This window comes from Bos taurus, chromosome 7, assembly GCF_002263795.3.
Source record: "Bos taurus isolate L1 Dominette 01449 registration number 42190680 breed Hereford chromosome 7, ARS-UCD2.0, whole genome shotgun sequence".
NCBI classification, from domain to species: Eukaryota; Metazoa; Chordata; class Mammalia; order Artiodactyla; family Bovidae; genus Bos; species Bos taurus.
Window position 1 is genome coordinate 14,623,878 of NC_037334.1, and position 20,998 is coordinate 14,644,875.

At 49.6% G+C, this 20,998-nt stretch overlaps 1 protein-coding gene across 2 annotated transcripts in view; it reads left to right on the forward strand.

The window, feature by feature from the left end:
• LOC528040 (complement C3) overlaps positions 1-20,167 on the forward strand; it is a 34,870-nt gene extending 14,703 nt beyond the window's left edge. For both annotated transcript variants that reach the window (XM_002688840.7, XM_015472022.3), the window contains exons 25-41: positions 1,623-1,698; positions 1,916-2,084; positions 4,796-4,891; positions 5,051-5,204; positions 6,209-6,390; positions 6,589-6,747; positions 7,949-8,008; positions 9,156-9,246; positions 11,248-11,293; positions 12,335-12,422; positions 12,705-12,791; positions 13,012-13,117; positions 13,778-13,867; positions 14,148-14,234; positions 14,322-14,411; positions 14,523-14,658; positions 15,079-20,167. In XM_002688840.7, coding sequence (XP_002688886.3) covers positions 1,623-1,698; positions 1,916-2,084; positions 4,796-4,891; positions 5,051-5,204; positions 6,209-6,390; positions 6,589-6,747; positions 7,949-8,008; positions 9,156-9,246; positions 11,248-11,293; positions 12,335-12,422; positions 12,705-12,791; positions 13,012-13,117; positions 13,778-13,867; positions 14,148-14,234; positions 14,322-14,411; positions 14,523-14,658; positions 15,079-15,211 — 1,850 coding nt within the window. In that variant the 3' untranslated portion in view covers positions 15,212-20,167. The remainder of the gene's footprint in view (positions 1-1,622; positions 1,699-1,915; positions 2,085-4,795; positions 4,892-5,050; positions 5,205-6,208; positions 6,391-6,588; positions 6,748-7,948; positions 8,009-9,155; positions 9,247-11,247; positions 11,294-12,334; positions 12,423-12,704; positions 12,792-13,011; positions 13,118-13,777; positions 13,868-14,147; positions 14,235-14,321; positions 14,412-14,522; positions 14,659-15,078) is intronic.
• The last annotated feature ends 831 nt before the right edge of the window (positions 20,168-20,998 follow it).

Here is a 20,998-nt window from a genome sequence, read left to right on the forward strand (position 1 = left end):
GGATCCCTGGATAGGGAACTAAGATTTTGCATGCCCTGTGGCACAGCCAAAAAATAAAATTCTCAAACTCTGACTTCTCTCCCAGTTGACAGCCTGATTGATACCAAGTTCCCCAGGTGGCCTCCAACTATGACTGACCCCCAGGTTATTCCTTCACCCTGACCCCTCTCCCAGGCTACACGTCTCATAACAGACACCATGATTTACCCTAAAGCAGCAACTTCCCAGGTTATGTTATATTTAGACACTGTCCCAGGCTTTAGCCAGTCAGTTCCACATCCTGGGCTACATTCCCAGGGAACTCCCAGGTAGAAAACTCCAGAATAATCCCAGGTGGTGGCTTCCTGGTTACACCTGAATGATAACACTTTCCCAAGTTACATCCAAACCCCCCAGGTAACAACCAGAGATACACACCCTGCTTACACCCAGACAGAGACCCTCAAGCATGTCAGGATGGCCAAGTGGTCCAAGGCACCAGACTCAAGTTTCTACTTCCCCAGACAGAAACCCTCAAGTTAGTTTGGACACTTACCCCTCCTCTCCCTGGTTACACTCAGACACCAACCCTCCATCCACATGCTCTGGATGGTGCTCCATCCAGCTAACACCCAGACGCTATCATCCCATGTTAAACCCAAACAGTAAACCTGAACTTCCCTGCAGACCCAGTGGCTAAGACTCTATGCTCCTGATGCAGGGGTCCAGGTTCCATCCCTAGTCAGGGAACTAGATTCTTCATGCCACGATGAAAGATCCTGCTTGCCTACAATAAGGACTGAAGATCCCACATGCTGAGATTAAGACCCAGTGCAGCCAAGTAAATAATTAAACACACATACACACACACACACACACACACACACACACACACATACACACACAGGAAACCTCCAGATAACCTTCAAATAATACCCAAGCAGCAATGCTCAGAATCCAACAGAGACTACACCCAGACTACACCCTGGAGTGACCCCTTCTGACTACTACTGACACCTTTAGATTACAGCCAAGAAACAGCCCCCGAGAAAACACCTAGGTCATGGCCCCTCAGGATTTCCTGCTGGCTCAGTGGTAAAGAATCTGCCTGCAATGCAGGAGATGCTGGTTCATCCCTGGGTCAGGAAGATCCCCTGGGGAAGGGAATGGCAACCCACTCCAGTATTTTTGCCGGGAGAATCCCATGGACAGAGGAGCCTGGCAGGCTGCAGTCCATGGGGTCCCAGAAGAGTCAGACATGACTAAGCGGTTAAATAATAATGGCCCCTCAGAATATGCCCTTTTCTGAGTTTTACCTTCCACGATCCTTGGTAGCAGTAATTCTCCATCACACCCTTCCCCAGAGGACCCAACAGCACTTCCAGTTTATTCCCATATACAACTGTCCCCTGGATCCCACGGTCACACTTGGCCATGACCATCATTTACACCTGGGCCCTTCAGGCCCCTCCGTTCTGCACCTGGACAAGTCACCACCTCCGGGTTCCATCAATATGCAAAGCACCCCTAAGTCTCACCCACACCCTGCTCCCCAGATTCGGCCTGGTAACTGACCCCTCCCTTGACAACCATACCCAAACACCAACTCTCCCTGTAAATTTCCCATCCACCTATTTCCCCAGGGTACAGCCGGATGTTGACCCACCGGAGTGAAGATGGCAGCTACCACACCAGCAAGGGAAACCCAGGAAGCACCTGGTAAGGATGAGGACACTGGTAGGAAGGGCCAGCCTGGGGCTTGGGGACCCCAGGAGCACCCCCACTGTGGGATCTTGGGGCAGGCAGGCTGTGGGGCCAGTGGTGTTCCAAGTTGCTATGGTGTCTAGCATAGACTTCTCCACAGAGTAGAAGCCCCTCTCCTAGAATGCCTTGGTCAACGTTGCCAGCCATCACCCACCCGTCTCCCTCCCAACAGGCTCACGAGTTACGTATTCCGGGTCTATGCCTTGGCCTACCCCACCATGACAATCAGCGCGCTCAGTCTTGATTCTGTCTGCAACATCGCCAACTGGATCATCACCCACAGACAGCGGACGCATGGGAACTTTGTGGAGGAAAGCCCTGTGGTCATGTGGTCTATGCAGGTACCCACCATCCCCCTAGCTGAGCCGTTCAAATAAAACCCCAGGGCTCTGCATAGAGGGAGGGGATGTCAGCCCCCTGGGGTGTTCACAGGTAGAATGAGAATAGGAAAGGGCTGAGGCCCAGCACCCAGCATCACATCTCCCTGCTCTGGACCATCCTGGACTCTATTACAATGTGGGGAGGTAGGGTACATCCAGGACCCATCCCCACCTCAACCCTACTTCAACGAGTTGCCAGTCCTGGCCCACCTTTCTCTGCGTCTGAGTCCTCCCTGTTCCCCCAGTCAATACACCCATCCCTACCAAGTATACCTCCATACCAGCCTCCAGAAACAGCTTTTAAAGTGGGAGGTGTGAAATTCTGGAAGGCTTCATGAGGAGAGGATGGGCTTCCCAGGTGGCTCAGTGATAAAGAATTCACCTGCCAATGCAGGGGATATCAGAGATGTGGATTTCATCCCTGGTTTGGGAAGATCCCCTGGAGGAGGAAATGGTAACCGACTCCAGTATTCTTGCCTCCAGAATCCCATGGACAGAGGAACCTGGTGGGCTACAATTTATGGGGTTGCAAAGAGTCGGACATGACTGAGTGACCAAGTGCATGCACTCTGATATTTATACAGACCTGGGGAGGTTAGGGAACAAGTCCCAGTGGATAACTAAGGCCAGAGTGTTCCAAGCAGAGGAAGCAGCATGTGCAAAGGTCCTGAGGCTGGAATGTGTCCAACATGTTTGAGGAACTGTGAGGAGGTCAGTGTGTCTGGAACAGAGTGAGCAAGGGGAGAGGGGGAGAAGGTGAGAGGAGGGAGGTGGTGGAACAGATTGTGCAGGGCCTTCTGGGCCAAAGGGAGGACTTGAGTTTTTCCCCTGAGTGAAGGTAGGAGCCACAGAAGATTCTGAGCAGAGGATGGATGCAAACTGATCCAAGAGTTCATAGGCTTCATTGGCCACTCTGGGAAGAAGGAGCTGTGGGCTATGTATTAGCTTCCTAAGACGGCCAGAACAAAGCAGTCCAACTAGGTGACTTAAAACAACAGAAATGTATTTATTTTGTCACAGTTCTGGAGACTTAAAGTCCAAGATTAAAGTTTTGGCAGGGCCATGCTCCTTTGGAAGGCTCTGGAGGGTGGGGATCAGCCCTGGGATTTCTTTGGAAGGAATGATGCTAAAGCTGAAAACTCCAGTACTTTGGCCACCTCATGCGAAGAGTTGACTCATTGGAAAAGAGTCTGATGCTGGGAGGGATTGGGGGCAGGAGGAGAAGGGGACGACAGAGGATGAGATGGCTGGATGGCATCACTGACGCGATGGACATGAGTCTGAGTGAACTCTGGGAGTTGGTGATGGACAGGGAGGTCTGGCATGCTGTGATTCATGGGGTCGCAAAAAGTCGGACATGACTGAGCGACTGAACTGAACTGAACTGAACTGGAGGGCAGGGATGGGGAGGGGAGAATCCTGCTTTGTCTCTTCAAGCTTAGTGGTTCCTGGCAATCCTTGGCATCCTTTGGTTTGTAGCCTCATCACTCCAATCTCTACATCCAACATCACATGCCTTTCTTCCTTCTGTGTACGCTTTCTTATATGTACACCAGTTATTGGATATTGGGCCCACCCTAACCCAGTAGAACCTGTACTAGTCACTCAGTCGTGTCTGACTCTTTGTGACCTATGGACCACCAGGCTCCTCTGCCATGAAATTCTCCAGACAAGAATGCTGGAGTGGGTTGCCATTTCCTCCTCCAGGGGATCTTCCCAACCCAGAAATTGAACCCAAGTCCCTTTCATTGCAGGCAGATTCTTTACCGTCTGAGCCACCAAGGGAAGTAGTAGAACCTGTTATTTTCTAATTTTTTTTTTAAGTTTTAAATTTTATTTATTTATTTTTGGCTGCACTGGGTCTTCACTGCTGCACGTGGACTTTCTCTAGTTGTGGCGAGTGGGGGCTACTCTCTAGTTGCAATGAGTAGACTTCTCATTGCCGTAGCTTCTCCTGTTGCAAAGCACGAGCTCTAGAGCTCTCAAGCTTCAGTAATTGCAGCACATGGATTTGGTAGTTGTGGTTCCTGGGCTCTAGAGCACAAGATCAGTAGTTGTGGCACAGGGGCTTAGTTGTTCCACGGCATGTGGGATCTTTCCAGACCAGGGATCGAACACTAGTCTCCTGCATTAGCAAGCAGATTCCTCACCACTGAGTTACCAGGGAAGTCCCAGTATAACCTGTTCTTCACTTAGCGAGTTACATCTACAAAGACCCTATTTCCTAATAAGATCACATTCCAAGGTTCTGGGTGGACAAGATTGGGGGGGAGGGCTGGACATTATTCAACCCAGCACAGGGATTGAGGGTGGAACCCGGAAGACTGGAGAAGAGTTTGAACCTTAAGTTGGTCATTTACTAGCAATGGAGACATGTCTCCAACCCTAAGGTTCATTGTCAAGAAAATGGAGCTGCCGCAAGAATGTTTTGAGCTAGCTTAGAGAATTTAGCACAGCATCCTCCATGGCCGTCAGCTTTTGTTAGTAAGACAGACCCCACACAGGCAAATCTCAAGATAGCTCCTCCTCCTCTCCCTGTCTCCACATCTTGCTTTCAACATCATCCAGCCCAGAGCAGAGCACCCAGGAGCTGTTCAAGGTCAGGGAGGAGAGACTGGGGAAGGTGCCTCCAAGATGGTAAAGGGATCATGGGTATGGTTCTGCATTTGCAGGGTGGCTACCATGGCTCTGAGGCAGACATATCACTCACAGCTCTTGTCCTGATCGCCCTGAATGAGGGGAAGGAGTTGTGCAGCCAGAAGATACCGGTAGGCCTCAAAGAGAAGGGAAGGGTCTGCAAGGTGCCCTAACCCCTGCACACAGGATGCTCCCTTGCCATCATGTCCTTCTCAATGCATCCCTCTCTTCTAACTCCCAGACCCCTTCCACCCGTCACCTCCCTCTAGCCTCTTCTCTTGACTTTCTAGAGTTTGGCTGACAGCATGAAGCGTGCCGGTGACTTCCTGGAGAAAAAACTCCCTCATATTCGGACAACTTTTGCCATGGCCATAACCTCCTATGCTCTGGCCCTCATCAGGAGCCCCCGAGCCAATGACTACCTGGACAGCTTTGCCAGCAAGAGTGGGTGTGGGCCACTTTTTAACCAGCTATGTGTTCACCATAGCCATGGAGGCAGAGTGAGGGAGAGTGCATGATCTCAAATCCAGCAAGGTGTGATTCATCATTTACTGAGCACCTATTGTGTGCCAACCCTTGAGCTCAGGCCCTGAGAAACCAAGGTGAACAAGACTGACGTGGCCCCTCCCCTCAAAACTACCACTGTTGTTAGGGGAGGCTGGCAGAAGACAAACAGGTCAATAGAGAATGACAAATTGAGACTGGTGCTGAGGTAGTAACCTACAAGGTGGGTGGCAGCGATGATGATGAGGGGAGGGAAGTATAGACCGGAGAACTGGGAAGGGCCTCTGTGAAAAGGCGACCCTCTCAGCTGAAATGAAAGATGAGAAGGCTCACCTTCATGAGAAGGTTATTCCAAGCAGAGGGGCTGGCTCATGCAAATGCCCTGAAGCGGGCAAGTGCTTGGTATGTTTGAGGCTAGAAAGAAGGTCATTAGACACAGGTAATTGAGAGGGGTCTGCTTCCCATGGTCTTGCCCTATCCCATCCCTGAGGGTCCTTATCTCATCCTCTCCGTCCCCCAAGTCAAGAGGAGTGGAGTTAGAGAAACTCACTTGTGGTGGGTCTGGGAAGGATGTGGAGGAGCTCCTTTGGACCTCAGTTTCCTCAACTCTAAATAGTGTCCCTGTCCCCTAGAGTGGTTCTGAAAAATTCAGTGTCCATATGTCTCCTCAGCAAAGGTTTTCACATAAAGTAGGTGCTCAATAAAATAGCCATGAGGGTGACAGAGGATGAGATGGTGGGATGACATCACTGATTCAATGGACACGAACTTGGGCAAACCTCAGGAGGTGGTGGGGGACAGGAAAGCCTGGCGTGCTGCAGTCCATGGGGTCGCAAAGAGTCAGACATGACTTGGCAGCTGAACAACAACAATGACACAAGGAGAGGACAGGTTTAGGGAGGTGGTTCCAGATCTACATGACCAGGGGGACACCTATCTTCTAGACAAAACCCACTGGCCAGTGGGTTTGGATGACCTGGACCTAGACGACTCCCTGTACACCATTGAGGCCACGGCCTATGCACTGATGCAGAAATTGGAGCTGGGTCGGCGCAATGAAACGCATGCCATCGCCAACTGGCTATTGAAGAAACGGCAGCTGGGAGGAGGCTTCCAGTCCACCCAGGTGACCAAATGGAAACTAGGGGTGGAGGGGTCAAGGGTGGAGGGTTGGGTTGCTAGCCAAGGTGCTGACACGACTGGCCCTTTGGGTGGAGCTGTCCACGGTGCTGGTACCCACAGGGTTGGGGAGAGGGGTCCCAATGTGCTGTCTCTGGTGCTGATCCAACACACACCCACGCACCCACCCTGTCCCAACACCCAGACCACGGTCGTGGCCATCGAAGCCCTCACCCGCTTCCGCGAGGCTGTCCCCTTCGAAGGTGTCCAGGATCTCCACATCCAGATCAAAAGTTCCAAGAAAGCCTTGCATGTGGAATGGGTCATTGATGAAAAGAATGCCTACCAGCTACGGTCAGCAAAGGTATGGAGCTCAGGGGCAGACAGGAAGTCCACACGGAAGTGGCACTGGAGATGAGGCCAAGAGTCATGTCCCTGACAGTCTCCCTCATCAATAGTATCTAGCCACCATAGGCAACACTGTCAATGTATTGGTTCACTTATTCTTCCTGAGCACCTACTGTGTGCCAAACATTCTCCTGGAGTACATTATGAAGCATCTGTGTTCCCTGCTCTCAATGAACTTACAGTCTAGAAAGAAACTAAGACAATAAATTTAATTCTATATTCTGTTTTAAGCTTCTGAACACAGGGGAAGGAAATAAGTATATAAAGGAAAAAAATAACCTGGGTATGGTAGAAAAGGTAATCTCCATGACCTTACCTCATGGAGGAGGTGATACTTACCTTCAATCACTCAGTTATCTTTACTGGGCACTTACTGTGTGCCAGGCACTGTTCTAGGTTCTGGGAATATGGCCATAAATGAGACAGGAAAAAAAGTCCTTGTCCCTGTAGAATTCTATATTTTAATGAGAACAGACGATAAAGAGATGTGAATAAGTAAGATGCGTAATGTGTTAAGTGATGACAAGTGCTACCTACGGGAAAGAATGAAACAGGGAGAGAGGTAGGAACAAGCAGTTGTCATTTTAAGTAGGTTGGGCAGGGAAGGTCTCACCAAGAAGGTTACACTTGAGCAAAGATCTTAAGGAAAGGGAGGTGTGATCCTTCTGGAGATCTAGGCAGAAGAAACAGCAAGTGCAAAGGCCCTGAGGCCAGAGTGTTGTAAGAATACCAGTGGGATTTAAGCAGGGGTGATGTGATTGGATGTGAATGCATAAGATTTTGCTCAAGCAAATGAGGGAAGAATGTATGAGGGGAACAAGACTAGGTGCAGAGAAGCCAAAGAAAAGAGTCTTGGTGGGGCTTCACACATTTGGAACTTCAGAGACACTGCAAAGTTGATGGTGCAGACAGATCTATATTAGGACTGAGTCAGCAGTTGTAGCTGATCTGTGACAGTGTAGATACCACAAATGCTCAGTCAAGAAGGAAAAGTCAAGCCATCTTCATGGAGAGGGACAGGAGAGTCACTAGACCCCAAGTTAGGGAAATAATTGAGTTCCCAGTGCCCATGGATGCTTCCCTCTTCATCCTCATTGCATGTGAGCCATGTTTTGCTGCTTCCTCTGCCCTCAAATCCTCCTCCCCCTTCATTTCAGTTCTCTGCTGAGGAAGAGCTACAGATCAAAGCCAGCGGCACTGGAAGAGGCACCATCTCGGTAGGTCTTGTGTTCCTTAGCTAGAGCCCAGGGCTCTCTCTGTTCATGGGAAGAGAGGCAAATATAGACTCCAAAACAAGGTTGATATCACCAATAAGCTTAGCTATCATTTAGAGCACAAATATGGGAATCAAGCTAAGGACACCTCAAAAAAACCCTGAGAAGTAGGTAAAAATATGGGCTCCATTTGACAGGTGGAGAAATAAGGTTTTCACTTGCAGTAAGTCAAGAGTTGGGGTAAAGGCCAGAGATACTTGGGGTTTTGGTTTGTTTTGTTTTGTTTAGGCCACACCATGCAGCATGTATGATCTTAGTTCCCCCACCAGGGATGGAACCCACAACCCCTGAAGTGGAAGCACAGAGTCCTAACCACTGGACCCCCAGGGCAGTCTCAAGGGCAAAGATTTTTGGATATTGAGTCCTTGCTACGTTGAGTCCCTGAAAAGATGTCTCTTTCCTTGCCCCACCAAAGGAAGATTCTCCCTCCAGGGTGCCTCCCAAGGCCCAGAGAACAACTGCATCCTTCCCCCAATATCTGGGGGCTCCATTACCTCATCTGACCCTCTGCCCTGTGATCCAGGAGGACAGCCCTCTTGGTCACTGAATTCAAGGTAGCCCGCTCTCATGTGTCAGGCGATGGAGTCACAGTTGAGTCCCTGCCTTTGTTGTGTGACCTCAGGCAAGTCACACTCTGTCTTCAGCTTCAGTCAATTTTAAAATAAATAAAATTAAAAATTCAGTTCCTCAGTGGAACTGGCCACATTTCAAGTGCTTGGTTAGCCACACGTGTGGACTTCCCTGGAAATCCAGTGGTTAAGACTCTGCACTTCCACTGCAAAGGGCATGGGTTCAATCCCTGGTCAGGGAACTAAGATCTTGTATGGCACAACCAAAAATAGCCACATGCGTCCAGTGGCTGCCACATGGAAAGCACAGATAGAGGCTATTTTGCCATCAATGCAGGAAGTTCTACTGCACAGAGGTGGCGTAGACTCCATAGGCTGTTCTGGCCACTGAGTGCACTGGATCAAGGAGGAAAGACCTTGCTGTGAATCCCCCATGGAGCAGAGAGCTGGGCAGGCAAGAATTGAAGCAAGGAGGAAAGGAGTATGCGTGAGTGAGCTCTGACCTCTCCCCTGCCCGACAGATCCTGACCGTGTACCACAGGTCCCCAGAGTTCCTGGAGAACACTTGCAAGCAGTATCACCTGAATGTGACTCTAAACGAGAACCAGAAAGGTGAGCCTGGACCCAGAGATGCTCTTCTTCTTTTTTTAAATATAATTGTGTTTATTTATTTATTTTTGGTTGTGCTGGGTCTTCATTGCTGTGCTACGGGCTTGCTCTATTTGCAGCAAGCAGGTTGCGGTGCCCCAGCTTCTCGCTGCGGTGGCTTCTCTTGCTGCAGAGCCCAGGCTCTAGAGCTCAGACTTCAGTAGCTGCAAGTCATGGGTTTAGTTGCTCTGCAACATGTAGAATCTTCCCAGACCAGCGATCGAACTCAAGTCCCCTGCATTGACAAGCAAATTCTTATCCACTGTCATCACCAGAGAAGTCCCTATCTCGTCTTTTTTATTATTTTATTTTAGCTACCATTCAGTAATCACATCTATTGCTTTATTCAGCCACTCAACAAAGAATCTGTGAGCATTTACCATGTGCTTCACTCAGTTTCTCGGCCCTGAGAACATAAGCATGAACAAGAAAAACAGCCCTTCTCCTCTGGGAAATCACACTCTAGCAGATTCTAGCAGAATCTGCATTGTAAAATGTAATACGTAGCATAGTAGCAGGTGATGACTAAGTGTCACCTAAAATAAAGTAGGAAGAGGTGCTACAGACTTGAAGGAGGTCCAGGGGAAGCTCTCCCCAGCCTGCTTTCAACTGAGATACGGAAGATGTGAGAGAGTGAGTTGTGGAGGATCTGAGGGAAGAGCACTCCAGGCAGGCAAAACAGCAGGTGCAAAGGCCCCGAGACAAGAATGAGGTCACCTGGCTTGAGTAACAGCAGGGAGGCCAGTGTGGCTACAGAGGAGCAAAGGTGAAAGTCGCTCAGTTGTGTCCAACTCTTTGTGACCCCATGAACTGTAGCCCGCCAGGCTCCTCTGTGCATGGGATTCTCCAGGCAAGAACACTGGAGTGGGTAGCCATTCCCTTCTCCAGGGGATCTTCCTGACCCAGGGATCAACCCCAGCTCTCTTGCATTAGGGGCAGATTCTTAACTGTCTGAACCACCAGAGAAGCCCCCAGAGAACGAAGGGGTAGTTTTAGGTGGAAGAGTCGGAGAGATGATGAGGCAGGGACTTGCACACCATGGTGAGGACTTTGGGTTTGGCTTGGAGGGAAGTAGGAGCCAGAGAGGGTTCTGAGCAGAGGAGGGATGTGATATACAACAGGTTTGCACAGGCTCCTTCTGGGGGGAACAGACTATAGAGGGCACAGGCGGGAGTTGGGACAACAAGGAGGGAGCAACTGCGCTGTTCCTGCAGGAGATGATGGACTGGACCAGGGAAGGGGTGTTGGAGATGATCAGAAATGAACTTGCCTGATGGTCCAGTGGTTAAAACTGCACTTTCAATGCAGGGGGTATGGGTTCAATCCCTGGTCAGGAAACTAAGATCCCACATGTCATATGGTGTGGCCAAAAAATAAAATTTTTAAAAGAGGAAGAAATGGATTCTAGAATTTCCAGTCCTGAGTACCAAGAAGGAAGAGCCAAGGCTCTGCCACTGGGAACTCACTGTCAGAGTAGTGGGGGAAAACAAGCCTCACCAGTCCCAAGACTTTTGGGGACTAAAAGTAACCAAGAGGGGACTTCCCTGGTGGTCCAGTGGTTAAGACTCCATGCCCAAATGCACAGAGCATTTGTTCAATCCCTGGTCAAGGGACTAAGATCCCACACACTGTGCAGTCAACAAATTAATAAATGAAAATAAAAGTGACCAGGACTTTGGTTGGTGTCATATTTCTTAATAGTAGTAGTAAAATGATAGTAATAATAACTCACCATTAGAAAGCCCTGATCCAGCACTATATTAAATGCTTTACTTGTATTTACTCACTTAAAAGTAACCAACTTGATTGGGAATATCATGATCCCCTTTTCCAGATTAAGAAACCAAAGCACAGAGAGGTTAAACAACTTGCTCAAAGTCACACAGCAGAGCCAGGATTTGAGCCCAGGAAGCCAGCTCCAGAGACTATGTTACCAGCCTCTAAATTCCTGCTTTCTTTCTGCAGAGAATAAAAAGGGGGAAGCAACCTTTCAGCTCCGGATGGAAACAAGGTCAGAGAACAGATCTTCACCTAGGCAGGAGGAAGGATGTACCTCCTGGAGTCCAGAGTCCTTAGCAGCTCTCCCTGTGTACTGAGTGGAGGCTGGGAACCAGCCAAACCCACCTCTCCATGCCTGCTCCATCATCGCTACCTCTCATCCTGCCCTCCCCTGCTTGTCTACCATCCCACTGCCCCAATCCTGTCCTCCATCCTGCCATGTCCAGAATGGCAGGCTCCTGAATGGTGGACATGCACCATGACCCAGATGCCCAGAGCCTGCTCCAAGCGTGGTGGCTCTCCCCTGGCTTCATTTTCTCCAGACATTCCAGCTCCCATTCCAGTCTGGCTCTGTCTCCCAAATACCCGTGCCCAAGTCTAGGTAACAAAACATGTACTGAGTGCTTCCTGGGTGTCAGGCTCTGTTCTAGGAGCTACGGAGACAGTTGTGAGCAAGACAGCTCCTCCCTGCCTGCTGAAGCCCACAGCCTCTCAGGAGAGATAAACAATAACTGAATAATCACCCAAAATCAATGCAAAATGACCACTGTGATTAAATGTGGTGAAAGAGAGGTCCACAGAGCTGCGGGAGGGCAAATTAGAGAATTATCAGTTGTGAGGGCTGAGGAAGGCTTCTGGGCGGGGGTGGGGGGCATGGTTGGTGAAGGGATGCATCAGGTGAGATTGCAAAGGTGAAAGGGTTTTTCAGGGCAAAGAGGGAGGAAGGAGAATTCTAGGCTGAGAGAACAGCATGAGCCAAGGTCCAGTGGCAGGAGAGAGACCAACACTTCAGAGCAATCAAATTGGAGGCTGGAGTGGGAGGAAGTGAACTGGAAGGATGAGACCAGGCATTTTGTAAAGCAAGGAGGGTAAACCAGGAGGCAATGTATCAGATTTCTGTTTGCTAAAGCTATATGCTGTCTGGGGGCAGAAGAGTGACAGGGAGTCACAGGAGGAGGTTACTGCCCTTGTCCAGGCAAGAGGTGACAGCAATGGGAGTGTGGGGGAGGGGCAAGAGGACAGTGGGAAGAGACTCGCTCTGTGAAATCCCCAGGTTCCAGGGTCATCGAGATGCCACAATGACCATCATGGAGATCTCCCTGCTCACTGGCTTCTACCCCAACCAGGATGACCTCAAACAGGTAATGAGCAGGGCGGGGATGTCCTGGAAACCTCCCACACCCCCCAAGTGGGTGCAGAGCGCCTGTCTGTGGGTCAAGGCCCCCAGGTTAATGCCCCCACGGTCTGTGCCCCAAGGTCAGTGGCCATGGTCAACTTTAGCTTAACCTCTGCCCTGATTGTGCCTCAGTTTCCCCAACACTGGAGCTAATTGGACAAAGGTTGGGACCTCTAAGAGTGGAGCTCTCAGGGCTGGGTGCCTCTGTGGATCTCTGCCAACTGGCAGGTCTCACCTTCTGCCCCAGCTCACGAGCGAGGTGGAGAGGTACGCCTTCCAGTACGAGACCAAGATGAACTCCAGTGACAGCACCGTTGTCCTCTACCTGGAGAAGGTAAGGCAAGCCAGGTGTCCTCTGCCAGGGCTGTGCGGGCCGCAGGGTAGGCCAAGAAACGACGGTCAGCACCCTGGTCAGTGATGCTGGAGAGTCATGCCCTGAGGTCGGCTCTTCAGTATTCAAGACCACGTGGTCAGTGGTCATGACCAAGGCCCTGTAATCGGTATCCCCGTGCTCGGTGGCCCTGCGTGCCTCAGACAGTACGCCCCTCCTCCAGCTCTCCCACAAAGAAGACACCGTGCTCGGCTTCCGGGTCCACAGGATGCTGAAGGCCGAGTTCCTGCAGGCTGCCCAGGTCACAGTCTACGACTACTACGAGCCTTGTGAGCAGGGCCTGGGAATGGAGGGGATCCTCAGAGCGTACAAGGCCTGAGAAGGATAGGGTCAGAAAACAAAACAGAAGGGTGAGGCGCACGGAGCCAAAAAACGAAATGGGGCGTGGCAGAGAAGGTCTTCTTTGGCTCCGTGGGAGGGCTGGCCAGAGGGAAGGAACTTAAGGGGCGTGGTGCTGAGGGGCGTGTCCTTCGTTGATGGTTAAAGGGGCGGGGAGGTGGGGCAGTAGGTTGCCTGGAAGAGGGTGTGGCCGAGCGGAGAAGGGACTGGGCGTGGCCTGCTGGGTCAGGATGGGCAAAAAGCAGGCAGGGTCTTCAAAGAGGAGGGACTTGTTAAGGGCGTGGCTGCGCACCCAGGTGTCCGCTAGTGGTAAAGAACCCTTCTGCGACTTCAGGAGACGTTAAGAGACGTGGGTTCGATCCCTGGGTCGGGAAGATTCCCAACCCACTCCAGTATTCTCACCTGGAGAATCCCATGGACAGAGGAGACGTGGGCTACAGCCCAAGGGGTCGCAAAAAGTCGAACACGGCTGAAGCGTGAAGAATGTTAAAATGATAGGCAGGGGCCTTCTGGGGGCGGGGCCAGACCGGCACCCAGCCCTCCAGGACCAGAGGCCCAAGCCAACCCGACTTACTCGCCCCCTCTCGCAGCCCGAAGGTGCACTTCCTTCTACAACCTGCCCACAGAGCACGCTTCCCTGCGGAAGATCTGCGACAAAGACGTGTGCAGATGCGCGGAGGGTGAGGCCATGGAGACGGAGGGCTGGGGTTGCCAGGCTAGGGATTCAAGAGCTTTTTATCACCTCCTGGGTGCCTTCTGGGTTGAGTTTAGACCGCGAGAGGGAGAGAGAGAGAGAGAAAGACAAAAAGAGACAGAGGAGGAGAGAGCACACTACAGACCAGAAAGGCCAGACCCGTCCCTCCCCCGGGGGTTGAGCCTGGGGCCGGATGGGGGTCAGAGTGGAGGAGGGCCCCACTCCTAGCGCAGCCAGAGCACCCTCCCCCTCCCCCAACCTTCCAGAGCAGTGCCCATCCCCAAAGAAGGACAGTAACCACCTGAGTCAGGAGGAGCTCCAGACAGCAGCCTGTGAGGCTGGAGTGGACTTTGGTGAGTGTGGGGCTTGGCAGGGGGAGTAGGGGGCAGACACCTGCAGACTGGACAGCAACACGACACACCCTTGGCCCCCTTCCCCAGTGTACAAGGCCAGTCTGGAGTCTGTGGAGACCTCTGACTCCAACCCCTACATCTACTACAACATGAAGCTCCAAGCCATCATCAAGAGTGGTATGTCCAAGGTGGCAGAGGAGATGGTGTGGGAGCCTACACCGGGGGTCCCAAAGTGGGGGCAGGCCAGGCCCATGCAGGTGAACACGCACTGGCTCTCATCTCCTTCAGGCACGGACTCTGCCAAACCCCTCGCCGTAAAGAAATTCGTCACTCACACCACCTGCCAAGACTCCCTGGGGCTGCAGGAACACGAAACATACCTCATAATGGGCCAGATTTCAGACCTGTGGAGAGTCAAGTCTGAGTGCGTGGCTGGGGGGCTCCTGCTACCCTGGGGACTCAGGCCTGGGCCCCTTTCCCTACCCCAGGCCAGTCCTTGGTGTCAAAATTTCTACTGCACCCGTCAACAGGAGTCTTGGGTTTCAGGGCTACCCTGAATGAAGGTGTAGGCTGTGTACTGCACAGCTCCTGGCAACACTGTTCATTAGGGGATGGTGGTTTTCCAACAGAGGGCAGGAAAGAGTCAGAGCAAAGGGAAGCTTTTCTAATCCCCAGTAGTATGGGCTGGGGTGGGGCTGGGAGACAGCGAGACAGCCCTGTGGAGGACATTATAGGTTGTGGTTCTGGGACTCCGTCAAGCAGGGCAGAGGGGCAAATTAGAAAGGTCTCCACACTTCCAAAGCAGCAGGCTCTCCTTACTGTCCTTGCCTCCTCTCACCCACAGATACATCCATGTCCTGGGCAAGGAGACGTTTCTCATGCACTGGCCAGCGAATGGGACAGTGGGCAAGAAGGAATTGCTGGACCAACTGGCAGGGTTTTCAGACTATATGCACACCCATGGCTGCGAGTCCTGAGACCCTAAGGGTTTCTGCTGCTCACAGGAGGGTGTCTCCAAGCACACCTGAACCCCTGGGCTTAACCTCAAATAAAAAGCATAGAATATTGTACCCAAACTCCAGACATGTGTTCCTGACCCGGAGAATTAAGCAAGGACCCCACGGAACCCGCTCTATCATTAACCTGCCTCCTCTTTCTCACTCCTATTCCATTCCAGTCACACTGGCCTTCTTTGTGACTTTCCAACACCCAAGTTGATTCCCACCACAGGGCCTTTGCACAGGGCCCTGTCCCCTCCGTCAGGTACACCCTTCCTCCAGATTTCTTTATGGGTTGAACACTTACCTTATTTGCAATCTGGCAGAGGAAGTTGTTTGCTTTGGTTGTTTAATTTAATTAGTTAATTTATGGCTGTGCTGGGTCTTCGTTGCTTCATGCAGGCTTTCTCTAGTTGCAGACAGCAGGGGCTACTCATTGCTGTGGCTTCTCTTGTTGCAGAGCACGGGCTCATGGGCTTCAATAGTTGTGGCGCATGGGCTTAGTTGCTCCGTGGCATTTGGGATCTTCCAGGACTAGGGATTGAACCTGTGTCCCCTGCATTGACAGGCAGATTCTTAACCACTGGGCCACCAGGAAAATCTCTGGACTCTGTTTTAATGTCACTTCCTCAAAGATATGTGCTTTAATAACATATCTAAAATAGACCCCCTCCCTTGAGACTTCCCTAGTGGTTCAGTGGTTAAGAATCTGCCTCCCAATGCAGGAGATGTAAGTTCAATCCCTGGTCAGGGAACTAAGATCCCACACGAGAGAGAGTGAGAGTGTTAGTCGCTAAGCCGTGTCTGACTCTTTGTGACCCCATGGACTGTAGCCAGCCAGGCTCCGTTGTCCATGAAATTCTCCAGGCAAGGATACCGGAGTGGGTTGCCATTTCCTCCTCCAGGGGATCTTCCTGACCCAGGGATCGAACTTAGGTCTCCTGCACTGCAGGCAGATTTCTTACCATCTCTGCCAGCAGTGATCCCACATGCTGCAGAGCAACTAAGCCCACAAGTCACAAGAGACCCCTTGTGCCATAACTAAGACCTGATGCGGCCAAAAATAAATAAGTAAATATATTTTAATAAACAAGTAAAATAGGCCTCCTCCTATCACTCTCAATAACACTTAAAATACATAGTATGTGACATTTATTAATTTGATTGTTAGCTAATCAGGTATTTCTCCTGCCCCACAATATCAGCTCCTTGAGACCGCATGCCTGTCTGGTTCATTGTGGAATTCCCAGCTCCAGTAGCAGGGGCTGGTATACAGAAGGTGCTCAGGAAATGACTGTTGAATGAATGAATTTAGCATACACTCTGCACTTGGTCTTGATGGAAGCTTTGACCAGGAATCCTAGGCAACTGGAGAATTGAAAAAAGGGGCAGGGTAGGATGACTGAGTTTCATCAATGTGGCCTGGAATGGGAGTAGGGGACTGGCAAGCCAAGGCAGTAGCCCATGGGGGTCAAGGGACCACCCCCCTCAAGGAGTTCTGGAGGGATCGCAAGTCATGCAGGATGGCTTGAACTCAGTGTCAAGGAGGGGCTGAAAGTGAGGGAGAAAAAGAAAGATGGAGTTTTGAACACCAGGCTAAAGGGTTTGATCATTATGAAGGGCAGTGGGGAGCCATGGAAGGTGTTTGAGCAGGAAGAGGAATTGACCAACTCTGAGGTGGAATGGCCCAGTTGATTGATGGGCAGAAAGTGAGTTGATGGCAAGAAAGCGGAAGAGGAGGCTGGGGGTTGTGGGCCCACTGGATAGCATGGCAGCAGCTACATGAATTGTGTCTAACTGCCGCCACCTCTCCATGGCTGTGTGTGACCTTAACCCAGTTATTCATATCTTTGTGCCTTGGTTTCCTCATCTCTAACCTTATTCCCATCAGAGAGTTACTGTGAGTGTCCAGCGTTCTAAGTATTCAATAAACCTTCATCGGCCTTATTATCAGTGAGCCAGATAAGAGGCCTTGGGGAGGGAGTGAAACTGCTGGAATTCACACAGTCAAAGAAAATCAGATATCAGCAACCCCTGCTCAACCCCCCCTACCCAGGTGAGACTTCCCTGGTGGTCCAATGGCTAAGACTTCACGCTTCCAATTCGGAGGACCCAGGTTTGATCCCTGGTCAGAGAATTAGATACTGAATGCTGCGACTAAAAACTGGCACAGCCAAATAAGTAATTTTTTTTTAATTTAGTGGGACTTATCCTGGGACCAGGGCAATGAGGAGTTACCACCCCTTCTTGTATTCTTCTTCTTCCTCTTGTTATTTTTAATTATACATGAAGACCTTCTAGCAAAAAAGATTCCCCAAAAGGCAGATATTAAGGGGAAAAATGTGAGGGTCCCTGTTCCCTCCCCAAAGGAACCAGAACTGTCCATGGCTTGCTTACATACCCTGTGTTCTATTTCCTGCTGTTTGTGGACACTCTGATGACCACAGGCAAAACTATAACTTAAGGTTTTATTTTCCTATGTATATAAAGACCTCCTCTTTCTAAATCAAACATTTCTTAATGTTTAACTTTTTTCTTTTTAAGAACAAACACACAATTCTTGCAATCAGGGGGAAAAAAAAAAAAGGCAGAGTCTTTGTTTTTTTCAAGGGGGCTTTCCACAGATTTGAAATTTCAAACTGTGACATAGAAAGAGATGAAGTCATCTGGCCACCCAAGCTCCCAGAGCTGAGTTACCTCACGCACTTTCCTGAAACTTTTCCTGTGAGCTTTCTGGAATGTGGGATCAATGATTAACTGTGAAGGCTTCTGCTGCCAGGAGCAGACACAAAGCTACCAGGCCCAGGGCTGGAGCACAGAACTGTTTTCCCACAGTTGACACCTTTAGGAAAAGCGATAGAAACCAAGGTGCTTGCACGCTCAGTTGCTCAGTTCTGTCCGACTCTTTGCGACCCCATGGACTGTAACCTGCCAGGCTCCTCTGTCCATGGGATTCTCCAGGCAAGAATACTGGAGTGGGCTGCCATTTCCTCCTCCAGGGGATCTTCCTGACTCAGGGGTCAAACCTGTGCCTCCTGCCTTGGCGGGTGCATTCTTTACCGCTGAACCACCTGGGAAGCCCATAAACCAAGGTGGTATGATCATAAAAATAGCTGCATGGTCCTTGAAGGATTACTATGCTTTGTATCCTCTAAATCAACACAATGCCATAAGAATATAATGAAAGTCACATATAATTTTTTGTAAAATATTAAAAAATTTTTTGGCTGCACTGGGTCTTCATTGCTGTTCACAGGCTTTCTCTAGTTGTGGCGAGAGGGGGCTACTCTTTGTTGCATTGCCTAGGCTTCTTATTGAGGTGGCTTCTCTTATCGCGGAGTAGGGGCTCTAGGCTGTGGGCTTCTGTAGTTGTGGCACACAGGCTTAGCTGCCCCTCCGCATGTGGAGTCTTCCCTGAGCAGGAATCGAATCTGTGTCCCTGCATTGGCAGGCGGATTCTTAACCACTGGACCACCAGAGGAGCCCCCATACATATAATTTTAAATATTCTAGTCATCGTATTAAAAAGACAAAACTAGTGAAATTAATTATAACAATTTTATTTAGCCCAATATATCTAAAATATTATCATGTCAAAATGTAATCAGTACAAAAAGTTAAAAATGTGTCATTTCACATAAATCTTCAAAATCCAACGTGCAATTTGACACTGACAACACGTCTGAATAAGGAGCTACCATATTTCGAGGGCTCAAATGCTACATGTGACCAGTGGCTACTCTATCAGACAGCCCAGTTCTTAATGGTTTATCTATATTAACTCACAGAATCTTTACAAGAACTCTATTCCCATTTTATAGATGTGGAAATTTAGGCTCCGAAATTTAATAGAAGAAACTGCTCAGAGAGCTAGCAATGGACTCAAACCCAGATTGTCTGGTTCCAAGGTGTACCCCCTTGGCCTCTATGCTGCTGCTACTGCTGCTAAGTCGCTTCAGTCGTGTCCGACTCTGTGTGACCCCATAGACGACAGCCCACCAGGCTCTCCTGTCCCTGGGATTCTCCAGGCAAGAACACTGGAGTGGGTTGCCATTTCCTTCTCCAATGCATGAAAGTGAAAAGTGAAAGTGAAGTCACTTAGTCGTGTCTGACTCTTCACGACCCCATGGACTGCAGCCCACCAGGCTCCTCTGTCCATGGGATTTTCCTCAATTCCATCTGGAAGGAGCAATGCACTCAGCTGTCCTGGGTTCAAGTCCTGACTGTGCCACTTACAAGCCAGATCACTGCATGATTTGCTTAATTCCTCTGAAATTTCATATTCTTCATCTGAAAAAGGGCCAGTAGTACCTAAACCAGAAGGCTGAGGAATCACTTGCTAGTCTAAAGCCTGGAGGACACTGCACAGAGAGCCAGCACCCTGCTGACCCCTGGGTACACTCGGGCTCTTTCTACCACTGCGATTTCTCCGTTCACTGAATTCATTTGGGCTGCCCAGCTTTGCACATAACACATTCTTGAAAATGTATTTGAAGCCGATTTTGCACAACTCGAACAATAGATTGCTGTGCTGTCAAGGGCACTCCATTTACAAAGGACTACACAAATTATGAAATTCCAAATTACTTCTCACCTCTTAGGTGTCATTGTCAAAGACAGATTCCCAGGGTCTCGTACATGTTATTTTAAAAAATAATTGGATTTGTCTTATTGTGTATTTTCTTGATTCTCATTACAAAAGTGATGGATACTTATTGCAAATAAAAAAAAATTTTGATACTTCGAGAAATATGTCATATTGAGAGTAAAGGTGGTGTGGGGATCCACATGCAGAAATGCACAGGGATGGGGTGTGTGAGCCAAGGGAGTGTCAGCAAGGCTCCAGCTGTCAAAGCATCAGAATACAGAGGTTGAAAGAGACAATTAAAATAACACACAATATTCTGAAATTTCACACATACATACACACACACACATAATGAACTATGTGGATGAAATTTTTTTCTGAGCCATAAATAATAAAAAACAAATACTGATCAATCATGCTAGAGAAAAAATAAATTATCTTTGTAGTCAATCTGAAGAAAATATTATAAATCATTGTCATATGAAGAGTCGGTTAAAGAGTTTGTTGTTATTTAGCCACTAAGTCATGACTGATTCTTTGTGACCCCATGGACTATAGCCTGCCAGGCTCCTCTGTCCATGAGATTTCCCAGGTAAGAATACTGGAGTGGGTAGCCAGTTCATTCTCCAGGGGATCTTCCTGGCCCAGGGATCAAACCTGAGTTCCCTGAATTGCAGGCAGATTCTTTACCACTATACCATCTGGGAAGCCCTGGTTAAACAGTATAGCCATAAAATGTAGGGGGACGTTTGGAGAGGCATGCTTGACAGTTAATTAATAAAAACACTTTGTTATTAAAAAAAAATAACACACCATGCTTTAGTAGGTGTTGCAGAGTTGCTCTCTCCAACGATTTTACCAAGGGACACCCTTTCCAACCAACAATATGGAGATTTCCCATACCCAACATCTCCAGTTCTAGGCATTCCCAAATTTCTTCATTTGGTTAAACTGAGGGAGGGACTTAGCCAGTGGTCCAATAGTTAAGATTCTCTGTTTCCGCTGCAGGGGGCACAGGTTCAACCCCTGGTCAGGGAACTAAGATGCTGCGTGCTGCTCATCCTGATCTAATTAATTAAGCTGAGGGAGAAATTGACTAGGTTTTGAAAAGCACGCATATCCTCCAATCATGTCCATTTCCTCCACAACTAAATGTACTTTCACTCAGCATGTGCCTC